This window comes from Nyctibius grandis, chromosome 1 (genome assembly GCF_013368605.1).
Source record: "Nyctibius grandis isolate bNycGra1 chromosome 1, bNycGra1.pri, whole genome shotgun sequence".
Classification (NCBI taxonomy): domain Eukaryota; kingdom Metazoa; phylum Chordata; class Aves; order Nyctibiiformes; family Nyctibiidae; genus Nyctibius; species Nyctibius grandis.
This window is the reverse complement of record NC_090658.1, coordinates 46318791-46345691: the sequence shown is the minus strand read 5'-3', so window position 1 is coordinate 46345691 and position 26901 is coordinate 46318791. Positions and strand designations below refer to the sequence as shown.

Sequence of the window (26901 nt, the reverse complement as noted above, 5' to 3'; positions counted from 1 at the left end):
GATCTCTTAGAAGAGTAGCTGTCATGATCTGTAGGAGAATGTTTCTGAACAGATCAAGCTTCCTGTTAAACATTGAAGTCTAACATTAGATTTTAGGGAAGAGGGATTCATACTTGAATTTTTTTCCCCATGCTTTTTTTCTCCAACTATAACCTGAAGACTTGTGCCACTAGTTTTAACTACTCAATATGTGGCTTAGGGAAGCATGTTCAGATCAATCACTTCTGAAGAGAAACAATGTCAGGGAGATCTCAGTGAAATGTTTTTTTCACATTTGATAGGGCTTTTACTATTACAGTGGTTGGGCAATCAAGTGACTTCTAATATTCTGGTGACTGCTTTGCTATCACTTCAAAATGGATGTATTCATTATCTTCTCATGCTTTACTTTAATGGTCAGATCAGCCTCTGCACTGCAATTAGTTTGTTTTTAGTGTGCCCTTTTTAGTCGTTGTTCTAGATGGCTTATTTCAGATGAAGTTGCTTTATTGAATCTTTTTTGGGAAATTAGAGGAGGAGATTAGAATTGAATTGCTAGTACAAAAACATGCAGTTACTAAGAGAACTACTTTTGGGATGCTTATTGCTGCAGCATGTATGGATATGAATGTATTGATCATGTACCAAGCAATTTTTTGCAGACCCTCCCCCCTTTTTTCCACAAAATAAAAAAATACTATCTGTTTGTATGTATATCTAGTTTTTCTTTCCGATTGCCTTTTTTTCATCCTTAATTCTGTCACTCTTAGACAGCAGTGGTAGAGTTTTTTTTGCTTTCACTCCATCATTGCACAGCTTGGCATAGACGTGTTTTGAGTTATCCTTCAGTGAACAAGTACAGGGCACTCATTTCACACAAAAAGCGCCGAATGAATCATCCTGTTTTCCTCCCTCTTCCTTTTTTCCCCAGTCTTCAGCATATTTGTCTTGCCTGAAAAACAGCCTTGCTGTGAAGTTTTGCAGAAGTTCATTATATAATCTCCAAGCTTGGGTTGCCGTCAGCATTCTGAAGTGAACTTGCCGTGGCTGCTTTTATTCTTCTCCAGTTTGCTGTGATAATGGTTTTCAGTACCTTCTGTGATGTCTTCATTTATCTGGAACAACAAAAAGGATCGTAACAGTTGAAGCTGTTGTGGGGGGTTCAAGCTATGTGGTGGGGGATTTTTGTTTGTTTGGGGTTTTTTTTCCCCCCTTTTAGTGTTTCTCTTATGTAAAGGGGGAATTTCCCTGCTCCTCTCCTGGGAAATTGCTGTGTGCAGCTCCAGTGTGAAGACTTTTTATGCATTTGATTACGTTGATTAGTTAAGCAGAATTCATGTCCACAGCAGGAGTCAGGTTTTTATCTTTGTTGTTCATCACTGTCAATTTTGCCTAATTAAAATCCCCTCCATTTTTAAAGACTGTATCCAGTCACCAGTTTTACTACGAACATTTATGTGAATTACCCACTCCTTATTTACCTTTGAGATTTAACAGTTGCTGCATGCGATAATATTAATAGTCAGTAATAACTTGAAAAGTAATGAAACTTGGAACTTCTCCAGGTTTAAACAGAATCAAAGCACCCTAATTATAACTTTTTATACTTTTGAGATGTCTTTGCAGTTTACTTTTGTGCTTAAATATGTTGGAGGTACTTCCTGTTTATTTAGGCTAGTACATAATTCTTACCTTTGTAAATCAAGGCATGATGTTCTAGTATTGCATTTCATCCGGTCAGTCCTGCGTCCTGCTTGCTTCCCTCACCTCAGCATCTGTGCCCCTGACAGAAGCAACTACCACAGTTGCTGATGTTGCCCCGTTTCAAGCTGTCTGCTCTCTCACCCTAACCCTCAGTTGCCTTACTGTCTTCTGAACTTTTTCATGTCCCATTAAAAAAAAAACAACTAAAAACAATAGTCTGACACTTCAGTGTCTGTGAAGAGTAATTCATTTTTACCTGTCTCTTAATATTTTTGGTAAAATGTGTGAGCAGAGTGGGAGTTACCTGTAAGATGATGCAGGCTGTTTTTTCAAGTAAGGAATTATTTCAGTATTTTTAAAAAAACCACAACAGTGACTATAATCTAAGTATGATTAATAACAAATGAAGCATGAAAGAATCTTTTGTACCAGCACAAAAGCTTTGTGGTGAATATAATGTTTATATTGCAGCATTATCCCCTAGTTCATGGTAATTGTTAAAGTTCAAAGTATCTGAAAGAAAAGATGGAGCAACTGTGTTTCTAATGAATCTGTAATGAGTTCTCAGGCTGGGTAACCATGTGTAGTTGAGGGATTTGCATAATAATAATTATTATAAATGGACTAAAACTATAGCATTAGAGCTCTTTTCCAGAAGAAATGAGAATTGTCTTAGAATTTAGTGAAAATTCATTTTTTGTAGCTTGGCCAGCAATGCCACAACTGTAACTAAGGAAAAAGAACTATAAGGAGGATGAAGTGATGACACTTCGCTTGCGCATGTGTAAAAGTGTGCCTGAAAGCAATGGATTTTATGGACTGTATAATTACAAAGAATTAAATTTGGATTTTATACTAATTAGATCTCCTTCAGCCAATGGTAGGATGCAGAAGAACTGAATAACTGAAAAAGTGTATAGTGTAGGTAAAAACCTCCCCAGCATCCTTACACGCCGATAAACTGAGACAATTCTTTTTTAGTAAGAGGAACACCAATAAAGAAGAGAGATTGTTTAATTTCAGTTGCAGGAGGAAGGTCTTTGCTTATCTCTGAGGTGTTGCATGCTAACGTTGGTGGGTTTCTTTGTTTTGTTCAGTTTTACTTTCTACTTAGATTTCTTACAGCATACAGTGAATGGTCCAAAACTGCATTTATTGATTTTCTGTAACATAGCAAGAAAGAGCTCACAAATTGTATCTTGACTAGGACTAGAGGATTCTGAGGGCTCCGAAACAGTGAACTGGAAAGTCTGGTTTTCTTACAATACTGATTTTGAATTTATATTTCAAAAATGCAGTTGTACAGTCTTCCAGGCAGCCAATGTTTTATAACAAAATGACTTCATCTATATGCTGCCTGTCTTGGTTTATTCCATCTTTTATTCTGTCAGGATGCATTTTTTACTTTGTAAAAGCGTAGCGTTTTCTTGCAGGTATTAAAGGACAGCATTAAAACGAGCCCTTTTTCACTCCAAATGTTACGATCAGAGAACACTTGGTACGCTGTATTATGCTTGCGTTTCAAAGCAGTGTGCTGGCCTAACCATTTGCAATCACAACTGTGACTGCAAAAATAAAGCTCTTGTTATTCTTCTCTTTGGTCCTCTTTCTCCTTCTGTTCCATCAGGTGGTCAGTTCATGCTGCTCGGCCTCATCTCACAACTGCATTGGTTCTCTTTCTGTCGAGATCCTTTCTGCTCTGGTTTTCCCGTAACACTTGCTACTGATAAATTCACTTTCTGATGAGTGACTTCACTGATCTGATTACATTTCTCCAGAACATGCTCCCTAGAGCATTTTCTGCTGCTCTTTACCTCCTGATGTTGCACTGCTTGCGCGTGTCCACATTGTTCTGTTCTGACCCTGGTTTGACGTTGTTGGATGTGAGGTGCACTGACAGTACAGTCGGTTCCTGGGAAAAGTTGGCCAGTTCCTTCACCAGACGGTGAGGGAAAGTTGCTGAGGTTCAATAGCAGGTGTTGTCACATTTCATTCACTTTCTTTGCCTTCCAGAGGTACATAAGTCAGGCCTTGCCTTTTCTTTTTGCTGTGCCCTAGATGTGAATGTACCGTGGTGATCCATTAATCTTACGCTGGTGAAGGATTGAGGACAGCAGCTACCGACAGTGCTCAGAGCAGTTTGTATGTCCGTGATCAGCAAAACCAATGAGCTCACCTCAGCTAATGAGGTGGTTCATCTCGGTGAGAGACGTATGCTCTCCTTCATGCTGTCTTGTCATGGTCAGCCTGTTACAAAGATGCAAATTCCATTTTCTGTCCCCCCATCTCCAGCCAGAAATCTTGAGGTCGAATGGGGTCAACTTTACATACAGAGTCAGAAAGCACATGGGTTAGCACCATGCTTATCCCACTCTCATGGCTCTAGGACTGTATAGAGGCAGTTGTCATTTCCTTAAAACCTGAAATTCCCGAAGTGATGTCTTTGGATTTATGAAGTTTCTTTTTTGGAAGCTCTTTCCTGTGTTCCAAGTCTGGAGCAGCCTGAGTCCAGACGAGGTGATTTGAACTCACAAAAATACTTATTTCAGATTGATTTACCTCTGCTGCTGAGCTAAATTGCTCTGTTAATAGTGTCCAAAACAGTGAAGGGCTTGATTAGGAAGAGAAAATTTGATTGATAAACTACTTATTTTCTTGAAGAAGAATCTGGCTTCTTTGAAGTAGCCTTGCTTTTGAATCATTACTGTGATATTATTTGTGTGTGTGTCTGTACTCTAAAAATATTTATCTTTTCTTTAAAATGTGGTCTCTAACAAGCTTTATTAAGTACTCCTTGCTTAAGTGCAACTTTAGGAATATTTTGAGGTGGAAATGGATATGTTTTCTACAAGTAAATGGTGGTGTTTTGAAAATGCCCATCACAGTTTTTAGTTTATCTCAATTGAAAACAATCAAGAGATTAGCAAGCAATGATTTTTGTCCCTAATTCCCATATCAAAGCTGTTTCTATTAAGTAGATAAAATGCATTCCAAGGCAATATGTGCAAAGGCTTGTTTATTAGCAAGAAGGATAAAGGTATCCTCACTTGACCTGAAATTTTTTCTTTGTTTTGTGCTTTTTCTGGATGCTTCTGAAGCATTTAAATGGAAAAATAATTTATATTTGAACTGCACTAGCATAATTTTATATTCATGTTTTCTCTTTTATTGCTTAATTTAAAACAAATCTGTAAGAAATAAAGGTAATATTAATAAAATAGTGCTGTTCTTTCAAAGAACCATTAATGCTACTGAGATTCATACATTTTTAAGTTTCATCACATAACAGTGTTATTCAGTAAAGAAAATTGTGACTTTCTACTTCTTAAAATTATTATAACATAAATCCATCTATGAAGACTTGCATGAGTGTGGCACTAAGGGTATTATACAGGACGACTATTGTCATAGCTCTGCTATCTCATTTAAGCCCATTCTGTGTATCCCAGTTAAGCCCCAGAACCACTACATTTTGTATTTGACTTCCCCTTCTGTATGGGTTGTCATTAAGAGGAGTTCAATCATCTGACCCCTTGCTCTATCCTTGTTACATCTTCTTGTGCCAGTTACCTACTGTGAACCATGAATGCTCATCAGGAGTTGATACAGTAGGCTTCCAGACTCAGTCTGGGAGTTTTATGCAGGTGGACAAAGGAGCTGTGATTGAGGTGAAGAGATTTTTGCTTCTTTTTTTTTCCAGTGGCAGGACTGTGAGCACTATCTATTTGAACTCTTTGATTCAATCTGCAATGCCTCACCCCATCGGTAATTTGTTCTGGCGTTCTCTATGTCAACTCTGATACAATCTTCATGGAAGAGATGAGAGAGTCCTTTTAAATTCTGGAATGAAAAGATTTTGTTTCTTCAGAAATTCAGAGTTTTGCTCCTTGTTCGTGACAACAATTTTAAATGGTTGCTGTCTTTAATTGTCATTATTTTTATGCAGTATGCTGATGTTTTTGGGCTATTTTGAAGCAGAGCTTTACTAACATCACTGACTGCTATGGGAGGTTGTTGAGCTCAAAATCCATTATTATTGGAGAAAAGGTTTAATTGCTTAAGAGGAGCAATTAAAGGGAGGTCTTGGAGTTGTAGTTTTGCTCCACAAGAGCTGAAAGTGCTGAGAGGTGCTGATCTCAGCAGATGACCAGGAAAAAGGATTCAAAGCAGAACACCGTCAGTGAGAGAATTAGTAACTGAATTTACTAAAAATGGACATCAGGGTCAGCAATGGTTTAGGTAATTTTTTCTTCACTTCTCCAAGTGTGCACATGCCTTCTCTTGAAGGAGGGAGCTTTCTGTCTGTTATGAGGAATATCACACCCAGATAACATAGAAGTGCTTAAAACTTTTATCTCAAACTTGGTTTGTGGGTTTTTTGAAAGATTTTGGTGTTTTTAAGATAAGTCAGTTGTGAAGACACTTGGTTCTGCTAAGGTGGGTCCCCCCTGCTCTTTGTGTTTTGTGTTGCCTTGATTCTTAAGGACATCCTGTTTTTCTTTTTATCTCTTCATTCCACTGATAAATCAATCAATATTTCAACTTAGCTAAAGCTGATCAGAACAGAAATAAGTTTTTCAAGGGGTTTTTTGAGGGTTCTCTTTTAATTTTTTTATTTTACTAGAAAGTCTGAAAACATTGTGCTTGGGGGCAGAATAATTTCAATTAAAATTGTAGAGGGAAATGTGAAAAATGATAGCAATAGGAAGAAATCTGAACAAAAGCGTTGAATTGAAATATCATTTGATATGTGCTTGGATTGGGTGTTCCCTGTTATGCCCTGGGGAAAATAACTTGCCTATGATGAGTTGTGCTGATGCAGCATTAGAAACAGCTGTTCATGCTGAGATCAGCCTTTGTATGTGTTGGCCATTTAAGTATGTGAGGGGATAGTAGTGTTGAGGTGAAAGCATATTAGGCAATGCAGCTAAACCCGGATTTTGTTGAAATTATTTATATCGGCTATTCTTTCAAAGACGAGGAGACCTTAATGCCATGCAGAACAGACAGGGAAGTTTGTTTTGTGCCAGGGGATTTTCCCATTTCTGTTTTGCTGTCTTCCCCCTTCTCTTCCAACAGCTATCTATCACATTGAAAATGAAGCACCCTGGTACCTCCTAACCCCTCTCTCTGCAGCAGTTCCTCTGCTATGATATGCCTTGCCGTGCCTCCTTCCCCAAAGGCTGCCTTCCCTACCAGCCCACCTTAGCTGCAAATGTTCTGCATGTGTTTTCTGGGTTAAGGTGAATGCTGACACTAACACTATAGGAACATAGACAGCTGATGCAGATACTTAAAGCTGTGACTGCAGATAGATGAAATACCTTTGTTAACAGTCTTTTGAATAAGGACGAATGGAAGTGGAAAAAAAAGAGCAAAAAAGCAGGTTAGAAGCAGAGCCCTGCTGAGAGGATGAGAGGAGTGAGAGTTTGTTTCTGTGGTATGTACCAGCCGATTAACTTTTTGCTTTGACCTCTGCGAGTTACATTCTTCCTTTGAGGAGAGTTTGAGAGCCCCCTTGGTAGGCATTGTCAATCACAGTGGATCAGCAGATCTGCCACCTAGGGTGCCCTGCCCTCCACAAACTGTTGGCATGTCTCAGGTCTGCTTTGGTTGAGGGGTGGTGTATCCCTATGCAGGAGGCTGGAAAGCAATCTCCCTGAAGACTGACTCTTGAGGATATCCCCACTGAGCTTCTGAATCATTCTGGTCCTTCAGGTTGACACGATTATCCAGCCCATCAGCTGTGATGAAATGTGCATTGGCAGGATGCAGTGTATTCTCTTTTACAGCTGAGGGGTGGGATTTGGTTTTACTTCGGTAATGCTTTTAGAAATAAAACACCAGAAATAGCCTTAATTTTGGTGATGTGTTTAATAGACTTAGGCTGTGGGTCTGTTGAAGCATTGTGCAGTTTGGAGCAACAAACTGAGCAGTTGGACACTTGGATACAGCTTCTGTCTCTGCCTCGTATTCTCTTGGCCAATGCTGACACAGTACCCATGTCTTTCTGGGTCTGTTCATGTAACACTGAACTGGTGAAACAGTTCCTCTCTCTGTGAAAAACATCACTTAGTTTTTGGGATCCAGCAGTGAATGGTGCTCATTTAAAGGCAGAATGCTGAGCAGTTCCTTGGCACAGGAACTTCCTCTTTGAGGAGGTAACATGCAGCCATCATCTGGAGACTGCTGGGTAGGGATCATCTGATCCTGGGCATAAGCCTGAGTAGCCCGAGAGCTGCTCTCTTTTGCCAGGAGGTAATTCCAAAAGGGGTCTTCTATTAACTATCCTGGCCACTCCAGAAGACATTTCATCTACTTGCTGTTTTAGGCAAAAATGAGAATCCTCGTTTTGTTTCAGTAGTTGCAGTGGACAAAGCACACTTACAAAAGGCTGAGATTTGCCCTTAAATACAGTTCAGACATACAAGCTGTCACTTTACTCTGAAGCTCCTTGATCTGAAATGGTTGTGGTTCCCATCAGCTGGAATTCCCATCGTAGTAGCCAAAGTACATTGCTGCCTCTGTACTTTTTGTAAGAAGTTTTTCCTGAAATAGACTTTTTTGAATAGTGAAGGATTTTTTTTCTCTGTTGTCCATCTGGTCCTTTCCTCCACATCTGGAATGCCATGATTAGCCAATCCACAGCACCAGAGATAATTTAAGAGTCTTAAAAAAACAGCAGAAGTTTGTGGAAAGGATTTATAGCCTATTAGGATGCCTGTATATTTTTCCTCGTCTAAGGAACCTTTGCATTATTGTGTTGTTTCTAATGATGAAATTGCCCTCAGGGAAAACTGAAGTCCGTCATAAAAATGTACTTGAGAGTAGCATTCCTTTCCTAGAAGTCACTGTAAATAAAAGATGCGCTGTAGGTAAACACTGAAACTGCAGAGTCTGTTTCTTGGACAGTTTAGGTCGAAACAACAAATATTCTTCAAATAATGGCCAAAGTAGGATAATGACTTTTATTTTTGTTATAAATGGGATGAGTTATATCTGTGTTGTATTTCCCGTGCCCCAGTAGAAAGCAGATTGCATTAACACCTTTCAGAACTGATGAAGTCTCAAAACAGGACAAATCAAGTACAAGTAATCCAATGTAACTTAATGCCTTTTTGCTAGTTTCTTAACTAAGGAGGCCAGGAGATAAAAAGTTAATCAAAGATGATTCTTACTAGACTACAAGGTGATTTTTACGGCAGGGTGACAGAAGCCATTATGCATAGGTTTCTTTCCATTCGCCTTCCTTTTGTCTGCCTCTCTGCTCCTCCTTGCACCATGCAAGCTCTGCAGGTCTGTCCTGCCATCTGAGTCTGGATAAGTCATTACATGCCTGGCTGACTGCGGGAGAAGGCTGGCATGCCCCAGGAGCTCAGGGCAGTGGATCAGAAGGTGGCACTGTTGACTCTCTGTAGGGCTCAAGTCCTGCCAGGGTGCTCTGGGCTGGAGACCATCCCCTGAGGTGTCTGCTGCATGGTATGCTCCTGATCCTGAACCTTCATGAACGAGAAATTCCTGTTTTCCAAGTAGCAAATGGATGACTACAGTAGTAACTGAAGGCAGGATGGAAAAAGTTTTGAGGAGAGCTCCTCAGACCATAGAGAGTGGATTTTAAGAAATCGTTAAGAAGCCCAGGAGGAAGAGGTGGTAACTTCAGGCAGTAGGAGTTGAAGTGTCAGGGGTTTCTGAAATGACCGTACCTGGTCCACTCTTGTCTATTTGACCAGTTCAGCTGGCCAATAACTCTTACAGATAGTCTAATTTGGTGGGAGAACAGTGTTCAAAACTGTTAAAAAACTTTATGAAAACATCAATATGTTAATGCTTTTCAAAGAATCGTAGCTGTCCAAGTGTCACAGAACTTCCTCCAAGAATATATTTTAGCAAAGATGCAATGCCAGAAATTGAGGTTAGGCAGCTGTATTTTCCTTTATTGATGTGCTCCACTTTTAGTGAAGCAGTGCTCGCTTCCTGCTGCTAATTGCAGTGTTGTGCCCTGTTTAAATATCTTCTGGGGAAGACCAAGGAGAATGAAGCTATTAAAAAAAACCTGAGGTTCTCTGGGATCGTTTGAAATGAATCATTATTAAGCAATTCTGCCTCACAACTTTTTAGAAAGTGAGTATTTAATTGCTACTACTAAGATGCATTTTCTTAGGGAATGGTTCCCCTTTGGACATCTCCTTTCTCTTTGGGTAATTTAGTTTTAAAAATGCTGAAAATTGGAATAATGCACAATTAAGAATAATAGCTACACCACTCATTAGGGAAGTGATAGCAGACCGACAGTCTCATGTGAAACAGAGAAAGCAGAGGAAAGCTTTTTTCCCTGCTCTGTGCTTGCCCTGACCCTGAGTGGATGCATCCTGAAGAAGAGTCTGACACAAATTCCCATACATTTATGCATCTCTATATGTTAAAGAGGAACTTTGCATTGATGTTTCTGTGGGGATATAGAAATGCAGAATGACAGAAAATCTCCCCCTCCGCCCCGAATAAAATATTTTGGCAGTTTCTCTGCCTCTTTAATGGATATATAAATGTGATGGAAGAAACATTAACCATCAAGAACCCGATGGGAAAGAACAGCAAATTGAAATGAACAGCTGTAATTGAAATAAGGAAAGAAAATAACTCATGAGTTGTTTTTACAAAATTTGGAGAATTCAAATTCAGCTGAATAGCCCTTTAAAGACAGAATTTTCTTTACAGTAGATCCTATTGAATCTTGAAGTAATATGTTGCTTTCCTGCCTCTGCAAATTAATTTATACTTGTAATCTAATCCTTCTAAGGCTAATCTAAGCCTTCATGTGCTACTAAATAGGTAGATATAATAAGCAGTCTATTGATTTGTGTTACTCTACCTGGTTTTAGAAGCACTTATTATACCAAATAGCTTTTACTTTGCTGGGCACTCTAGCTCATCTGTTTTTGCTGCTACGTTTTCATGCAATAGTAAGCATCTTATAGTGCTTACTTTCTGAAATATGTCTTTTGTTTGTTTGTGTTCTGACAATATATTCATTTTCCTTCAATTTACATATGGTTTCTGATCTTTCGTGTGTTACTATCTTCCATATAAAGCATTTTTTGCCCAGCTGAGTATCAGTAAGTCCTTGCCAGCTATATATAATTCACTAAAAGCCTATTTTCTATTTCACACATCAGTTTGCATTACAGGTAAGGTGGAATCTGTTACATATTTGTGTGCTGTTTTCTGCCAAAAAGCATGCCCAGTGTCTCATACAGGCAGATCCTTTCATTCTCAACACTTCATCCACCAGGAGGTTACAGCGATTTAGCTGGTCATGTTCATGGACCTGGAAGCATTTCGCAGAGCTGCTTGACTCAAACATCCAAATTAGTTTTCTTTTTTATACCTTTCTACCTGGTTCTGCATACATCATAGTCATTTCTTCCAGGGCTTGTCAGAAGATTTGGTGAGTTCAGCCCCTATAGATCCCTTAGGCAGTTGCCAAACAGGTGTGTATGTGGTACAAAGAAAGGAATTATAAATATTAATGATTAAATCCTCCTCTGTGTCACAGCTATATCTATGTTAGTGTATGAGGAATGACCATTTTTATGCAGTTGACTATGAAACTGTCCATTGAATGATTTATTTTGTGTAATCTGCAATCCCATAATTTGGTTTAAGATTACATAATTTTTGAAGTCACCTAGCTGTTATTTCAAGTATGTTTCTGCAGAGAATAATGAGGTATTATGGGTTAGCATTTACAGAATAAGCAGCTTTATAAGGCAGTTGTTTAACTAAAATTTCAGAAAATAACCACAAAATGATCTAAGGAATGAATCTTAAGATGGTCTTTGGTGGGGCACAGGTATAGCCTGTGTACTATGCTGACTTGATGGCTTGATAAGACTGACCTGATTTGACTAGAGGGTTTAGACCAATCAACTGAATTGACCAAAATAATATCCTTTGGCCCCTTCTTCTATTTTTATGTGACATCCTTTGGCTTCATTAGAGTTGTAGTCCTGAAGCAGAACTGCATTAGGATACCCCTTCTCCTGTTGTGTCTATATGCTTCTGTTCCAGCAGTTTGATCCAGAGATGCTGTATGTGGTCTCTGATGTTCATTAAGTTCATTAACTGCTTCCATAGTTGTGTGTGTGTGTGTATATATATAGTGTGTATATGTATGTATGTTGTTTGCCCAAAAGGTAAGTAGTCCTACAGTACTTTTTACTGGTAACTCCCTGCCTTAATTTGTTGTGGGCCATCTCTCGTCATTATTGAACTGTGACTTTTTGGTCTGTGGCCTTGGTTGTGCTAGGTTTATCTCTGTGGTAGAAACTAAATAGCTTCTCTGTGTTAGTTGCATTTTTATGTAAGCAATATATTCCATGTTAAATTCCAAGATCCTCCAAGTCTTCCTCGTACTCACCTGTTCTTTTAATGTGGATGGGGAAGAAAGTGTCTCTATGGGGTTCTGAGGTTTTCCACACCTCCTGCAAGTTAATTTTGCCCCCTCTTTAGAACAGGCCGGTAATGCTTATCAGGCATCAGGGTCACCGACATTAGACCGTACTGCTGTAAGCTGAGGCATTCTGGTTTCTCCCAGAAGTGAAACCAGACTTCTTTTGAGGGGCACTTAGCCCAAGAAGGGAGAGGATTTCCTAGAATTTTAATCATACCCGTTATGTTTTCACCCAAACTAATGTGCTTTAGAGCTGTGCTAATTGACCTGCTGTTCTGGTTTTAGATTCGTGGTAGTAACCCTCAGAGCTAATTTACACAATGTGCTTTGAACTGAACTTGGTAATGCAAATGTAATGTCCTATTAGCAAACTATGAATGGTTCCTACTGGGATTTGTACAGTGATTCTGAGCTCATTATTACTGTCATTCAATACTGTGGATGAGTAGAGAAAAAATAATTAAACAAAATAGTACTTTAAATCCCAAAAGGAATGTAAAATCAACAAAGTTGAAAACCCAGAAGTCTTAACTTGTGTTTAATATATACGCTCTCTGGAAAGGGAGGGGGAAGCATGGGTATGTGTTAAACACTCAGCATAGCTGCCCAGCCTAATTGGATGGAAAAATTGATACCTAGTGAATCATGTATTTCCCCCAAATGATTCCATATTTCTGTGAATTTAAGACTGATAATGTTACATGGAAAATGGTGTAAGAAATATTTTCTTCTAATCCTCCTTTAAATATAAGTCATCTTCCAAAATTGTTGCTTAGGGATTTAGCTGTGTGACTCCTACTGATATCACTGGAAGCTTCACAGCTAAAATGCATAAACAGTGCTTTGAAAAAGATTCTTGCAATCCAACACCGTGGAAGCATTGCTGTGTGAGCATTTCTCATTTCTACAACTTGACCTGCTGTAAGCAGCAAAATCTATGGGAGACCTTAAAGTTCAGAAAACTTTTGAATGATTCTCCACTTTACATAAACATACAGGCTGGTACAAGTCCACTTCTGTTCGACTGTGGGCATTTTAGCCCATCCTTTAAAATTCAGTTGGGGGCAGGGGGTGGGGTGGGTGGGGAAGGACAGGCAAACCACTCTGACTGTTCAACTGACGTATCAGTCAGCCAAGCAGAGAGGCGGCAGCTCAATTGAAAAAATATTTATGTAAGGCAGGAGCACCAATCTGGTGCTCAATAGCACTTGGGTGTACTCAGACTTGAACAGAGTGCCCTAGAAAGTGGGCTGTAATGTGCTCATCAGCTGCAGACGAGCTCAGACCAACGAGTTCCCCTTGGGCTCAGTTCTTCCAGCAGCACTTTCCAACCTGCGATTCATTATGACCTTTTTTTTCCTATTTGACTCCTGACTGGGCAGATGCCTATCTGACTGTCTCTCTTATACTGTTAACTGTATAGTAGACCAGATACCTCGGCAGGAAACCCAAGTCATCCTCTCTATGTTCAGGCTGTGGGACTGGTGGAAAATTTCTTTCCCTAGGCATCACAGCCCAAATTTGGTGTGGTCCAGCTGGTGCCTTGCAGACAATTCCATCTACCTGGCCACCTTTTCCATGAAGGAGTGATGAGAAATGGGTGGATGTTGTCTGAAGAGCTGATTAGTTTCTTCTGAGAGTGGCCAGAAGAAGTAAGAGTTATTGCTACTCTTGTATCTTAGTGAGAAGAGAAGGTTGAGAAAGAAAGAGCCTCATAATACTGCTGGTGGTGTTGCTATGGGTTTTGGGATGTCCTGAAGATTTGGACCTTGACTTTTACCAGAGTTGGACTTCTAGCTCATGTCTTCAAAACATAAGAAATTAAAACTTTTCAGGTACCACTTGAAAAATCATTTGAGTCATGAAGATTAGATCAGGTAAGCATGTGAATTCATATCTAAAGAACATTTGGCATAAGAAAATGTTAAATTAAGCTACTGTAGAAACAGTCTACATCAGCCATTGGGAACTTATTTCAGCATCACCAGAATGACCAGTAAAGTGTCCACAAACTACCAATCTTGGGAGTCTTTATTAGATTGTGATAAAAGTTTTCTTTTCTGGCAGTAACTTAAGCACTGCAAGTTTGGTATGGAGAGGAAAACCAGAAGTAAAATTCCCTGTGGTAATGATTTACAGCTTAAATGAAAGAGCAAAGCTGACAAGAACTGAGAAAGAGCAATTTGAAAGGCAGAGGAGTGGAAAGATAAAAGAAGAATGTAGGAGAAAATGAGACATGAACAACATAGACTTAGGAGTCAGGGATGGAGAGAGCTAGGGTAATACGGCAGACAAAATGTACAAAAAAAGAAAATCATAGTCAAAAGTCAAGAAAAAATGTCAGCTCCACCAGAAATGGTTATTTTCAGTGAAAAAAATATTAAAAAAAAAGTGCCACTGCATTAAAACATTGTGCTGCTTTGAAGAATGAATCCACTCATCCTACTTACGATATAGCAATGCTGAGACTCTATGCGAAGGGCAAGGTCTTTAATTCCTGTCTTTTATGGACATTACTCAAACAGAGGTCTTGGGTTTAATTCAAATAAAAGATTTTCTGTTGATGCTGAAACTGTCTGCTTCAATCTAGAAAGAAATTTTGCACTAGTAATAAGGCTGCTTTTTTCATCATCTTTCTAAGCAAAGTATGAATTAAGTCTCTTTCTTTTTTTTTTTTTTGCTAAAAATAGGTTACAGGGAGCTCAAATATTTTATAGTTTATCCAGATAAGGAGGAGGTGCAGATTTATGTCTGGCGCTGGTGACAGGAGAGGGTATCAAGAAAAAAGATATGAAAATTAGAGTAGCGTAGGTGGAAATTACATGGTCATCTGCAAGGTAGTATGTTTTTGTCTTCCATTGGAATGTCATTGGAATCCCTTGTTTGTTGTGCAGTTGGAAGTGGTGTGTGCAATTCATTTATAAAATGTACTTTATCATTTTATAGGAAGTCTTATCTTCACTGGGACCACCTTAACTTAGAGATATGAAAGCTGTTCCTTTCAAGAGCTCTAGTGTAGTAGAGTGTTGCACTAGAAAGTTAATAAGAAAGCCAACAAAGATTTTATAGTTCAAGCTGTATTCTTAAGTCAGCCAATTAAATTAATGATCACGTCTTGAAAGCAGTTCAAAAAAAGTCTGCCCAGTCAACAGCGTGTACTTGTGTCTGTGACTTCCCTTTTGGATGCTCAGGATTAGTATGAGCACTTAGGGTGCATACATTCTTGTAGCTACATCTGTTTTGCTCAGCTGCTGTGATTTTCCCAATTGCCTTTTGTAAATCTCTTCTCCAGCTTTCTATGTTAGTAGCAGAGAGGCTTTCAAGGTGTCACTGCATGTTCATGGTTAAAAGCATCATGTTTACACTGATATGTCAACTATAGCCAAATATAACTCATGGGTTTAATGAAGCTCGTAAACGGTTGTGCGTGGATTGCATAATGCCAGGAGGAGGAGGAGGCCAGGGCAAAGATTATTAGGGATTAAGGAAAGCGATATAGTAAGGCTGTCTGCTTTGCCTCTTGTGCGTGGAATGGCTACAGAACAGGTTGTGCTCAGCCGCTCTGCTGGGCAGCTTCACATTTTTTCTTTTTTAGAAGCCTGTTGCAGCAAAGGTGCCTGGTATAGCCAACAGTGGGCAAGTATTTTACAAAGGGTTTCTGAAAGCTGTGGTGTATCGGACTATGTGGAACACTTTGCTTTTCTGTATTGCTGCTCATTGTCAGCTATTTTTCAAAAAAGAAAGTGCTGCTTCCCTGTAGTTTGAGGACCTATTCTAGGTCTTTGGAGAGAACAGCAGAGCAAAAATGCAAGTTAGTGCTATTTGCAGTTATCGTTTGTAAGCATTGGTACAGGAGGTCCCTGTTTTATTTCATGTCATTTCAAGGTTATTAAAAAATAGCTTGCAATGCTGAATATTCCTCTTTCTCGTCACTATTGCAATTTGTATTACTTCTAACTTTCAGTATATACCTTTGAGCTCCACTTTGCTTTCTTTAAAATAATCTGAAGGATGTCTTAGCAGGCATTTGTTCTACTGGAGTGAAGATAAGTGTCATTTTCCTCTGTTAGTTGGTAGCATTGACCTTTTTTAACATTTTTTTTTCTTTTTTGTTGCTTTTCAAAGCTCTTATGCTTGTACTCTGCTCTCCCTTTCGTCTTTTCAATAGCCAGATTCTATGGCAGCATTTGGGAGCAAATTCCAATTTTTTTTTTTTTTTGGCTGTGCTGCAGTGCTGTGTTTTGTTCTATAAAGCATTTTTAAGCACAAGCATCTTTGGCATAAATAATTGTATTTGTTGAAGTACAAAATATATTTTTATCGTCTGGCTGAAGGCTGTCTCCCTGTAGGTGCCTGGGTTCTTGCTAATTTGTATAGCCTGACTAGCCAACATGTTGAGCTGGAGAAAAGATAATCAGCAATATTAAAACTAGCATGAAGTTTTGCAGAGTCCTTTTGAAAAAAAATTCTGGAGGGGTTAGAGTGAGTCAAAGAAATATATGACTGTCTTTCCTTTGTGACCTTCAATTAAAAAGCCGAAGTGGGTTACTCATTTAATATAATTTTTGTTCGCAATTCAGGGACTAGAACATTAGGTGTAATACTGAATACTTGGAAGTTCAGCCAAACAGCCACTGTGGGAGAACTTAAACCGGCTACTGTATATTTTAGAAACCTTGATGTTCTTGAATGACTGTGGCAATATGTCTGGTGGTCTATGGATCATCCCTATTAGCCATAAGGTATCCTGTGAAGGCAAAAATTGAATTGTGATTTCGCTTGTCTTATAGATTGTCTCCTCAGACAAAAAAAGTTTGAACTGCTCCTCCTTTTCATGGTGTAGGCATTAGGTGTTGTCAGTTACTATCATGGATCTCAGCCCCTGCATAAGGCCTGATTGTTCTCTGTTGTTTGTCTTGGGTAGCTGTATAAATGGCTCATTCTGGGTCTTTTTGTTTTATCTAACGGTGTTAAAATAAATCTTGCTTTGAGGAAAAACTTGTGGTAATTCAAGTAACAAGTTTGAACTCTTTCAGTGCCTTTGTGCATGTTGAGACTGATTGCCTTGTTAGCTGGTGTAATGGTTTCCAGATGATCTCTTGTGACTGCTGACAATCCACAGAAGGCAAGCTGGACGCATGGCTCTCCTTGATGTTCAGGCTTTCCTTTGTGAGGAGAAATGAGAAAAAAGAAAATGTTTTTTTTTGGGGGAGGGGAGGTCTGAACAGAGTGGGGGTCCAAACAGATGGTCAACAGAGGATTGAAGTAATAGGTTGTGAACAGGCAGAGAGGAAAACCAGGTAAGAGAAAACGTGAAGAAAATGTAAGCAGATTGCTCTCTCTCCCTCTGCCTTTGCCTTCATTTCTCCCAGTGAAGAATGGAAGGGAAATAGGAATGGAAAGTGAAAGGAAACTTTCCTCGTAGTACTTGGAAAGGATATGATACTTTCAATGCTAAGGTGTATTGGTAAGTTACTGTGTAATGTTCTACAAGAACAGTGACTTGGGTGGCTGCAGAGAAGCTTAGCAGAACAGGAGGGCCCCATCCATGTGATGGGATGGGAGAGGAAAACTCAACCCTCGTCTTGCCTGTAGGAGAATTCAGGAGCCTCCGTCCCCTGAGGATGTTCTCAGTGCGGATCTCCAGCATCCTTCTAGAAGTGGTGCTACGCAGTCACTCTGGAGCTAAAAATTGTGCATGGTTCCAAGTCTGAACTCATTTTAAATGAAGTAAAACCTGTCTGTAATGAAGAAAACCTTTCTGGGGAAAGTTGGCTTATTTATGTCAGCAGTGTAAAGCAGCGAGAGAGTTTGAGTTTGAGTTCAGGTTTCCCTGCTGTGAGAACATTGCCATCCAGTACCAAGTGCGTGAAGAAGTGGGAATGGTTTTCTCCAGGTCTGCAGCCAATTTAAAGCTCAATTTGGTGCACCCCAAACATTTGCAGCTTTTGAATCATTTGTGGAAAAGTAACCATACCTGTGATAGGGGTCTGCACATGGCCTGTGGTTACCACAGAGGTGGTATGTGCAGGACAGAAGTTTAAGTTGGAAGGCCTGGAGGCTTCTCCTGGACCCATGGCTGTACAGGTGGGTGGTCTTTCACTAATCACTTTATAACCCTCCCTACACTTTATTGTAGCCTCTTAAAGGATCCAGGCAGGTCTGTTGTCGTGTCTTCAGTGCACTGGGCCAAGATTTCACCTACCACCCCTTTAATTTAGAAGCAGTAAACTTGCTTTGATATTGCCTAATAAAAAAAATTTGTAAAATTTCAGCTGATTTTTTTTAAAGGGTAGATTATTTACTGAAAGTCTTTAAAAAGTAATTTGCCTCGTTCCCCCTGCTGCCTCCCCTATGTAGAAAGAGAGGAACCACTGTGTGTCAGGCTTGCCAGATTTTACAGAAATCTGAAAGAAGCTTAGAAACCCTGTGAAGGTATGGTAATTTCCTTCAATTTAGGCAATTTAATCATCACAGAACTTGAAGGGTCACCTGTCTCTTTGGATGAAAAGTACCACATACAATGAAGAAGGTTCAGGAGGTAAATTCTGGGAATGTCTGTTTTTCAAATGTGCCTTTTTATGCAGGGTGGTTTCCCCCTACCCCTTTTCTGCTCTGCAAACCTTTTATGCCATGCTCAGAGAGACAGAGTTGTGAGTTGTTACAGGCAGAGCTGCTGGCACCTCCTGTCATTTCTCTTTATAAGATCTAGTTTTCTGGGTTTTATTTTTGTCAAACTTCTGTTCATGCTGAGATTTTTCTATACCTTATATCTGCCCTGACATGTAACTTGAGGGCAGGACATGGCTTCTCTTTTAAAATCAATATCTTCTGTATGCTATATATGGTTAGCTGTATTTTTTTATGTCAAAGGCAGGGTATCACTTGACTTGTTGCAGGCTCAAACTCATTATTGCACCAAGACCTACAAATTAAGCCAGCTGTAAATATGTTGAGGGCCTTGTAGGCAAAAAGACAAGCAGATGGAGCATGTTCATTGCCTGCTTCTGCTGTGTGTAAAACTGCCATCTCTCCAAATGAGCTGGTACTTGGCCTTTCTGGGGTCTCCTAAAGAGAGAAAGCTGGTTGTCTTGGGTATTGCAGTGTCCACCCACTCCCAGCATGTCTAGCGGTCAGACTGTACTCTTCCTCCTGTTCAGGATGTACCCACGTGTTTGAGAGAAAGTTAACAGTAGACCTTCTGTATCAACAACCCCAAAGGGAACTTCCTGAGGAAGATGAATTGTTCACTCTGTACTTTTCCTCTTTCCCTGTTTCAGTGCAGCATACATGGGAAAATGCTATGCTGTCCTGTGTTCTGCCAATTTTGTATTTCTTTATTATTCTTCATATATTTTTATTACTTCTCATATTTTTACAAAGGTTGAGGGTATGAAGTGGCAGCATACTGTAAGATTTTTAATGTAAGAATGAGCAAAGTATTTTAAGACAATGATGCTCAGGCTAGAACCTTTAATTGTTTGTTTCTATGTATCATAAGAGTTACCCTACAGTATCAGAGCAGTTGACCATCTAGTGCTGGAGAGGCAACTGAAACTAATGGCAGAAATTTTCACATGGACAAGGTGCAACGTACTGCCTCCGTCTGAGAGCTGTGAAAGCAGTGGAGTGGCATTTGACAATAGATCACTGAAAGCCCCCTGTCCTCTTGTGGGATGGGATTATGATAAGATCAACATTACCCAGTCATCCAGCAGTTGCTGCAGACTCTTTTCCATCCAGAGGGGTTGAGGCTATCTGGTAGCCCCATATAGTGCAGTCCTGCTGCATTCACACAGCTCAGTCCCAGCAGAAGAACAGTGCATGAGCTACCCACTTGTGGCATGTCACTGCAAAGCACAGCTTTGCATTTGTGTGGCAGGACAGTATCCTATTCTCCAGGCCAGATGTTTTCATAAGGAGGAATAAATCTTGTGGTTGAGTTATGGAATCATCTCCTGTTAGGCAGATAGTATCTTCAACTCAATCAAGTAAGATTGGGTTATGTCTTTAAATATGGGGCTTTAATTTCGTAGATGTTCAGTACTGATTTTTGTCTTTACAGTTCACCTTTGTGTAGTCTTCCTGTTCACAGAATAGCCAAACCATTTAGACAGCTCCTAAATTTTAGCTGCCTAATCTCTGGTGGCAGTAATTTTGTCAGGCTAGTTTTGTGCTGTTCTGCAATGACATTTAAAGGATCAGCAGATTCCTTTGAACAAACTGCAATTGCTGGAAGAGACAGGTAGTAACTACATATCTTGGTATTTACTTCGTTACTGGAAGACAATCAGTGAACCAGAGTAGAGTTTGGTTGATTGTCTTGATCCAGAATGTTAGCTTTTTGGAGTATTTGCACGTCTTTATTGAGCCACCTATTTTTCGCTCTTTAATCCTGGCCTTTTCTGTTCTTTTTACTTGAGTTCCCTGTGAATAATGCACTGGAGAGAGGCAGTTGTTCTTTTTGCAGAGCTTGTTCTTTGGGTTTTTCCACTGTGTGTCTGCAAGATGCAAAATTCTGTACTGTTCTGTACTCCAAAATCTTGTTACTGCGGCTTGATAAATCATCCTGACATGTAGTTGAGCAGCTGAGATGTCATCTCTGAAGTTTGAATGGCTTTTCAACCTTTAAATATATTGAAGCCTTTCCGCAGTTTTTCAGACCACAACTTCACACATTAATGCAGCAGATCTTCCACAACAGAAAAGATCAGATATTTTCAACTAATCATGTTCTGCTTTTGCTTTTCTCTTAGCGTTAATAATAATTTCTAGATTTAAAAAATAAAACAGTGACAGGACAAGCAATCTGTCAACCTTGTTCACACCTAATTCTGCCCTCAGTGTTTACCCCAGGTGGATCAATGCATGTCCATGTAGTTACTTCTATTTTTATATAATTCTTAAGAGCCAAATCTCATCCTAGATCCTTAAGTTGGGCAAAAATCTCATTGAAGCCAGTGGGAGTTTTGCTCTACCTGACTAATAAAGCATTTGAGAAGGAATGTAATGCTTGTGGATTGGAGAAGCTAATTGTATAGGCTTCACATTTGTCGTGCAGTCAAGTAATGTCTGGCAGTTCTTTTCATGCTGGGTCTAGATCTGCTAGCTGCCATTGCAGCTATTCCAGCCTTTAATTTTGTTAAAAGTGTGTGTCACTATTCACCCCCACCCGCCATCCACGCAAAAAAAAAAAAAAAAGAAAAAAAAAAAAAGAAATAATGCCTTTTAGAATGGAAGGCAAAAAATTAACTTTGGACTTTGTATCTCTGGGACTCAAGGTGTGGATCACTTGTCAGGTAGAGAACTACAGACCTGTAGGGCAGTGCTTAAAAACTGCTGTCATATTGGCTACCAATTTTTTGAGGCACCTAATTCAATTTTGAAGACATACTCTTCTGAGGTACCAAGCATCCACATCTACTCTACCCTGGTGAGGCTGCATCTGGAATATTGTGTCCAGTTCTGGGCCCCTCAGTTCAAGAAGGACAGGGAACTGCTAGAGAGAGTCCAGCGCAGAGCCACAAAGATGATTAAGGGAGTGGAACATCTCCCTTACGAGAGGCTGGGGGAGCTGGATCTCTTTAGCTTAGAGAAGAGGAGACTGAGGGGTGACCTCATTAATGTTTATAAATATGTAAAGGGCAAGTGTCATGAGGATGGAACCAGGCTCTTCTCAGTGACATCCCTTGACAGGACAAGGGGCAATGGGTGCAAGCTGGAACACAGGAGGTTCCACATAAATATGAGGAAAAACTTCTTTACGGTGAGGATAACTGAACACTGGAACAGGCTGCGCAGAGAGGCTGTGGAGTCTCCTTCTCTGGAGACACTCAAAACCCGCCTGGACGCATTCCTGTGTGACATGATCTAGGTAATCCTGCTCCGGCAGGGAGATTGGACTAGATGATCTTTCGAGGTCCCTTCCAATCTCTAACATTCTGTGATTCTGTGATCTGGAGTTTCCATATGGACACTGGGTTCAAGGTGTCTCCAGTCAGATACTCAGTTTTAGAAAGTTTTTGAAAATATTGATCATAGAATTCAGAGTATATGTCATGGTCCATAGGTCTTTGTAAGCTCAATTTGTGAGGACCAAGACTGAAAGATAAAAATTGTGATAGACCTTCACGTGCAGGCTCAAATTATATTTGTAAGAACAAGAAATGGCATTACCCCAGTGGGGCTGCTTTCAGAGGTGAAACAACAGTGATGTTATTTTAAAAGAACTCTATGTAGATTAATTACTGGAAGATACTTATGCAACTTCTAAAATGGCAGATTTACGCTCTGTAACAACTAAAAGACCACCACAGGAACTCACTGCTGCTCCTCAGCTCCATCTGACCAGGACTGATTCAAACACTGGACTTTGCTGCTGTAAAGAGAAAGAAAAATATATGATAAAATAAGAGAAAGAAATGCTGAATCACTGTTCTTCAATTAAGGCTTCACAAGAAAAGTGTATTTTTAATCTTAGCAAATACCCTGGTGTCTGATCTTCTGTGAGTATTTATACTTCTTTATTTTAATAACTCTCCTCAAGGCCAATATGAGTTAAGCATGTAAATCCCGAGAGTACTGATGAAAAAAGCAATCCCATTCACTTAAATGTAAAAATAAACTATTTGGCATGTTTATGCAGAAAAGAATCTCGTAAATTATTATTACTTTTTTTTTCTCTGTCATCTAGTACTTTCTTAGCTAGATTGAAGGCTTGCACAGCTTCCTGTTTGCATTTTTTTGCTTTGAACTGATGGTGAATAGATTCATTAAATTAGAATTAAAAAAATCTGCTAATTTGTTGCTTGTCTTCTCTTTCAAATGGATGGTCTGAAAGGCTGAAACCGTTTGTGTATTTGTTGCGGTGCTGCCTGCAGTATGTTACGAGGGAAGTAACCTCTATCGGATTTTTAAGCAGTATTTTTCTTACAGCAAAATCTCCAGGTCACAGCTCTTCCAATTACATGCAGAAGGCGGCAAGGAGACAAAACTGGAGTGGGTAGCTTTCTCTTCCAGCAGCAAATTTTGCGTTTCTTTTAATGTAGTTAAAACATTTGACAGGAGAGAGTAGGGTTTAATGATGTGAGGTGATTTCCAAATGAGTGTTAGCTTTTTACTGACCTACTTTTGACTAGTGGCGTATTCTTGTCCATTACTTTTTGTCATTGAATAATGCTGATATATTAAGCTGCGTGCTTCAAGGGCATTGTAAAATTGCATGTAGGGGCAGGACTGAACTGTGAAAGTGTGAATTACTCTATCAGATCGTACCCAATTAAAAAGTGACAAGCACAGCAAGAGAAATTGAAAGCAAGGTTTATCTTTCATGTAACATAAGAAGTCACTATATCGGTTAGAAACAAAGTGATTGTGAAACAGATTCTCCACCTCTTCTCATCCCTCTCCAAAAATTAATATCTGCTGACTTTATTATCTGAAAGAATAAGCCCCTGAGTTGTAGCTCACGTTGGAGGATCTTACAACAATGGCAAGAGAAGGGGAAGTACGTCAGCCATACACCTTTAAGCTATCTGCTATCAAAGCATACAGCGGACCTCAGGTCAGTGCATTGGGACTGATGGATAAGGAGTTTGGAAAAAGTGGTGGTAGTTTATGTATGATAGTATGTCATTAAAGGCAGACTTGCAGTCTTGCAGGCTCTGCAGTTCCACAGGAAGCATAGGAATAAAAGCATGGTAAGGAAACCGGGAACTTCCACTAAGCCCTGTAGTTATAAAACTGCTACAAGCTAAGGAAACTTACTTTTTCTTCTAGTCTCCAAAACAAGTCTCCAGTGCCATTGCAAAAAACCTTATATAACCTTTTGCATAACATTCACCAGCACTCTTCTAATGGTGAGATGAGTCTATGAATGGATAAATGAATGTCGTTGTCTATGTACAATATAATCTTTCAGAATCCTGCTGGCTCAAGCTGTTGTGTTGCAGAACCTGTTGCGATGGTGAACCTGGATTAAAGGTGTTATGGACAAAATTGTGATGCTTTCCAGAGTGCTAGGGTTGTGGTAGGGTTTGGGTTTTTATTGTTTTGGGTTTGGTATTTTTTTTTGGTGTTTTTTTTTTTTTTCTGATAAACTCTTTCGCAAAATAAACAAACACACAGAAAGTAAATCAACTTTGCAAAATGCGTCCTATATTTGCTATTGGGATGCAGACTGCTTCAGCAATGTGTGACTGCTGTCTGACCATGTGAACACCACCTTCTGCAGTCAGTTGATGTTACATTGACCCTGATGCTTGCTGCTAATGGTATTACCTAGGTGATTTCAGTTAGTGAACTCCTGTGTGTGTAGATGTGTCTGTGAACATAACTTTAGCACAGCTGATTTGATTAATGCTGAATTTTCAGGTGAGGCTTTAGTGTGTGACGTCTTACTTTGTGAAGAAAAAAAAAATACAAAAAAATAAAATGGGAAAGGGAGAAATATGTGAAGCACTTGATGTGTGTAAGCTGTGCTTGGGGGCACTGTATTGTAGGGAAGATAGGAGGAGATGGATGGGTAAATTCACAGGGTACCCGATCCTTGTAGCAAGATTTGCCCATAAAAACACTGACGCTCTGTACAATGCATCTTCGTTTAAAAGTGAGAAACTGATTAACAGTCCTACTAGATTTGGAGTTGGCAAGCAGCTGTTAGGGAGGGGGGAAAAAGTTATCGTAATATGAAAATTATTATCCTCTAAAAGCCTTCATTTTCCTGGAGGGGATTTACTTTTTCCCCCATTGGTACCCATGATGGAGTACCAAGGGTCATCCAAAAGAATGGCTTTATTATTGTGTGTTATAGTAATTAGTTTATTGGAGTTTCTTCTGAGTGAAGAAGTCGTAGGGACTCGTATGCAGGCAGTATCTAGGTCCCAAGATTAAAAACAAACAGAAAACCCCAAAACACCAAACCACAAAAAAAACCCCAAATCTCGTAACAATCCCGAGTGGTAATTCAGAAGTAGTTTGATACGAGATTCATAACGTTTTAAGGGACTCTTGTGCATGGACTGACGAATTTGTTAGGCTTGCTTGCTTCTGAAGGTAAAGGGGAGGACCTAGCTGTGTGGATTTTATGTCTTTTTTGTGTGTTGTTTTTTTTTTTTTTCTTAGTTTTGTTGTTGTTTTTTTTCAGGAAGAAACTTCCACAAACTGTGCCTTTGTTAGTCTCACTGCTTGTCTGGCACGACCAAGAGGTTAATGCATTAATTGCTAGATACATTAATGTAAAACAGAGATGATAGACTTTCAAGAAAAAAAGGGAGAAGACACCCACACTGTAATTTGAATGAGGAAAAGATTAATGGAATTCTCATTTCTGATATATGTAAAATTTGTGGGTAAGAGATGAGTTGATTTAAAAAAAAATACAAAACTCTACAGTTACACTATTACCTAACTTTGACTTTTATTTTGCAGTGTCCAGTGTAAAAGAAAATGCTGAAAAGTACATGGAGGTGCTAGAGGATAAACTACATAGGTAAGGATGATATCATGGAAACCTTTGAAGCTTAAAATGCTTGTTAATGCAGCACTGACATGCATAAAAGTGTTAGGGAATATTTTGGAACTTGCATTAGAATAGTACCAAAATTAGGTCAAAGTTGGAAATCGTATGTTACTGTAAAGACCTCTGTTCACGGCTATTTTCAGCAGCTTTACCACCAGCCTGCCAATGGATGCAGGTAAAAGAAAGAGTTGCTGTGTGCGGGGTTCTCCAGTGCGTAGGACTGCTCTGGAGCAGCGTTGGTATGGCCAGAGAAAAGGGAGCACGCATGTGGTTGGTGTGCATGGCTCCAGCTCCACCTGTAATCCATGGTGTGAGCTCTTGAACATCCAGAAGCCCTGAAGTACTGGGGGGTGTGATAGCTGGTTGAAAAATCACCCCTCTGTTCCTATGCAAAACCCAACTCTGAGCAGAGCTAAAGGATGCCTTACCAGAATTCTGGGCACCTTTAACAAGTAGTGACTCTTTATATAAACAGCTTTGAAAGAATGCTATTTTGGGGGATTGTGGAAAGCAAATATAAACCAAGACAACAATGGAGATATTTTAAGAACTGAATCTTAATGCAGAATATACTTATTTTTATGCTTTTTTTTTTTTTTGCTAACCACATGCTAGCGTTTATATTTCCTTCTCTTGTGGTGTGAAGGGGGGTCTAGATCAACCTCAAGTTTCAGCCTATTTCTTGAAGTGTGGTTTGTAAATGTTGCTCTGCTGTTTTAATGGCATCTTCTATTGTAGTGGAGTTTGCCTTGCAGAAGTATATTTATATTGGAAAAAAGATTTCATAGGAAGTAATTGGAGTTTGTGTCTTAATAAAATGCAACCCACCAAATTAGTGCCACTTCCTTTTCTATCACTGAGCAGGTATAATTAATAAATTTGTTGCCCTCACTATTTTTTGTCATATTGATAAAGAGAGGGTTCTAGATCTTCAGATTTGCTCGCTCATACTTTTGAATACAGAAGTATTTATTTTGCATAACTCTTAAATTCAGAAGTAATTTAGAGAACAGAGTGAAAATTGATGGAAACAGACCTTGAAGATCAAGCTGTGTGTCTGTGTCCTGCCTAAACCCCTCCTTAATAACATTTATACAACATATACTCCAATCCATAAGTGTAAGACAAGTCTTAAGAACTTTCTGTGGGTTGTCTTTTTGAAAACTGTACTCTTTATTAAAAAATAAAATATAAGGTATAACAACATGTGTTGACGCTTCTAGGCTGTATGGATTTAACTGATATATCA

The 26901-nt window shown here is 39.4% G+C and overlaps 1 protein-coding gene across 1 annotated transcript in view; it reads left to right on the top strand.

Annotated features, from left to right (window-relative positions):
• Positions 1-26901, top strand: part of DISC1 (DISC1 scaffold protein) — a 214368-nt gene that overhangs the window by 146203 nt on the left and 41264 nt on the right. The window contains exon 10 of the mRNA XM_068395951.1: positions 25562-25622. Within this exon, the coding sequence (XP_068252052.1) occupies positions 25562-25622 (61 nt within the window). The remainder of the gene's footprint in view (positions 1-25561; positions 25623-26901) is intronic.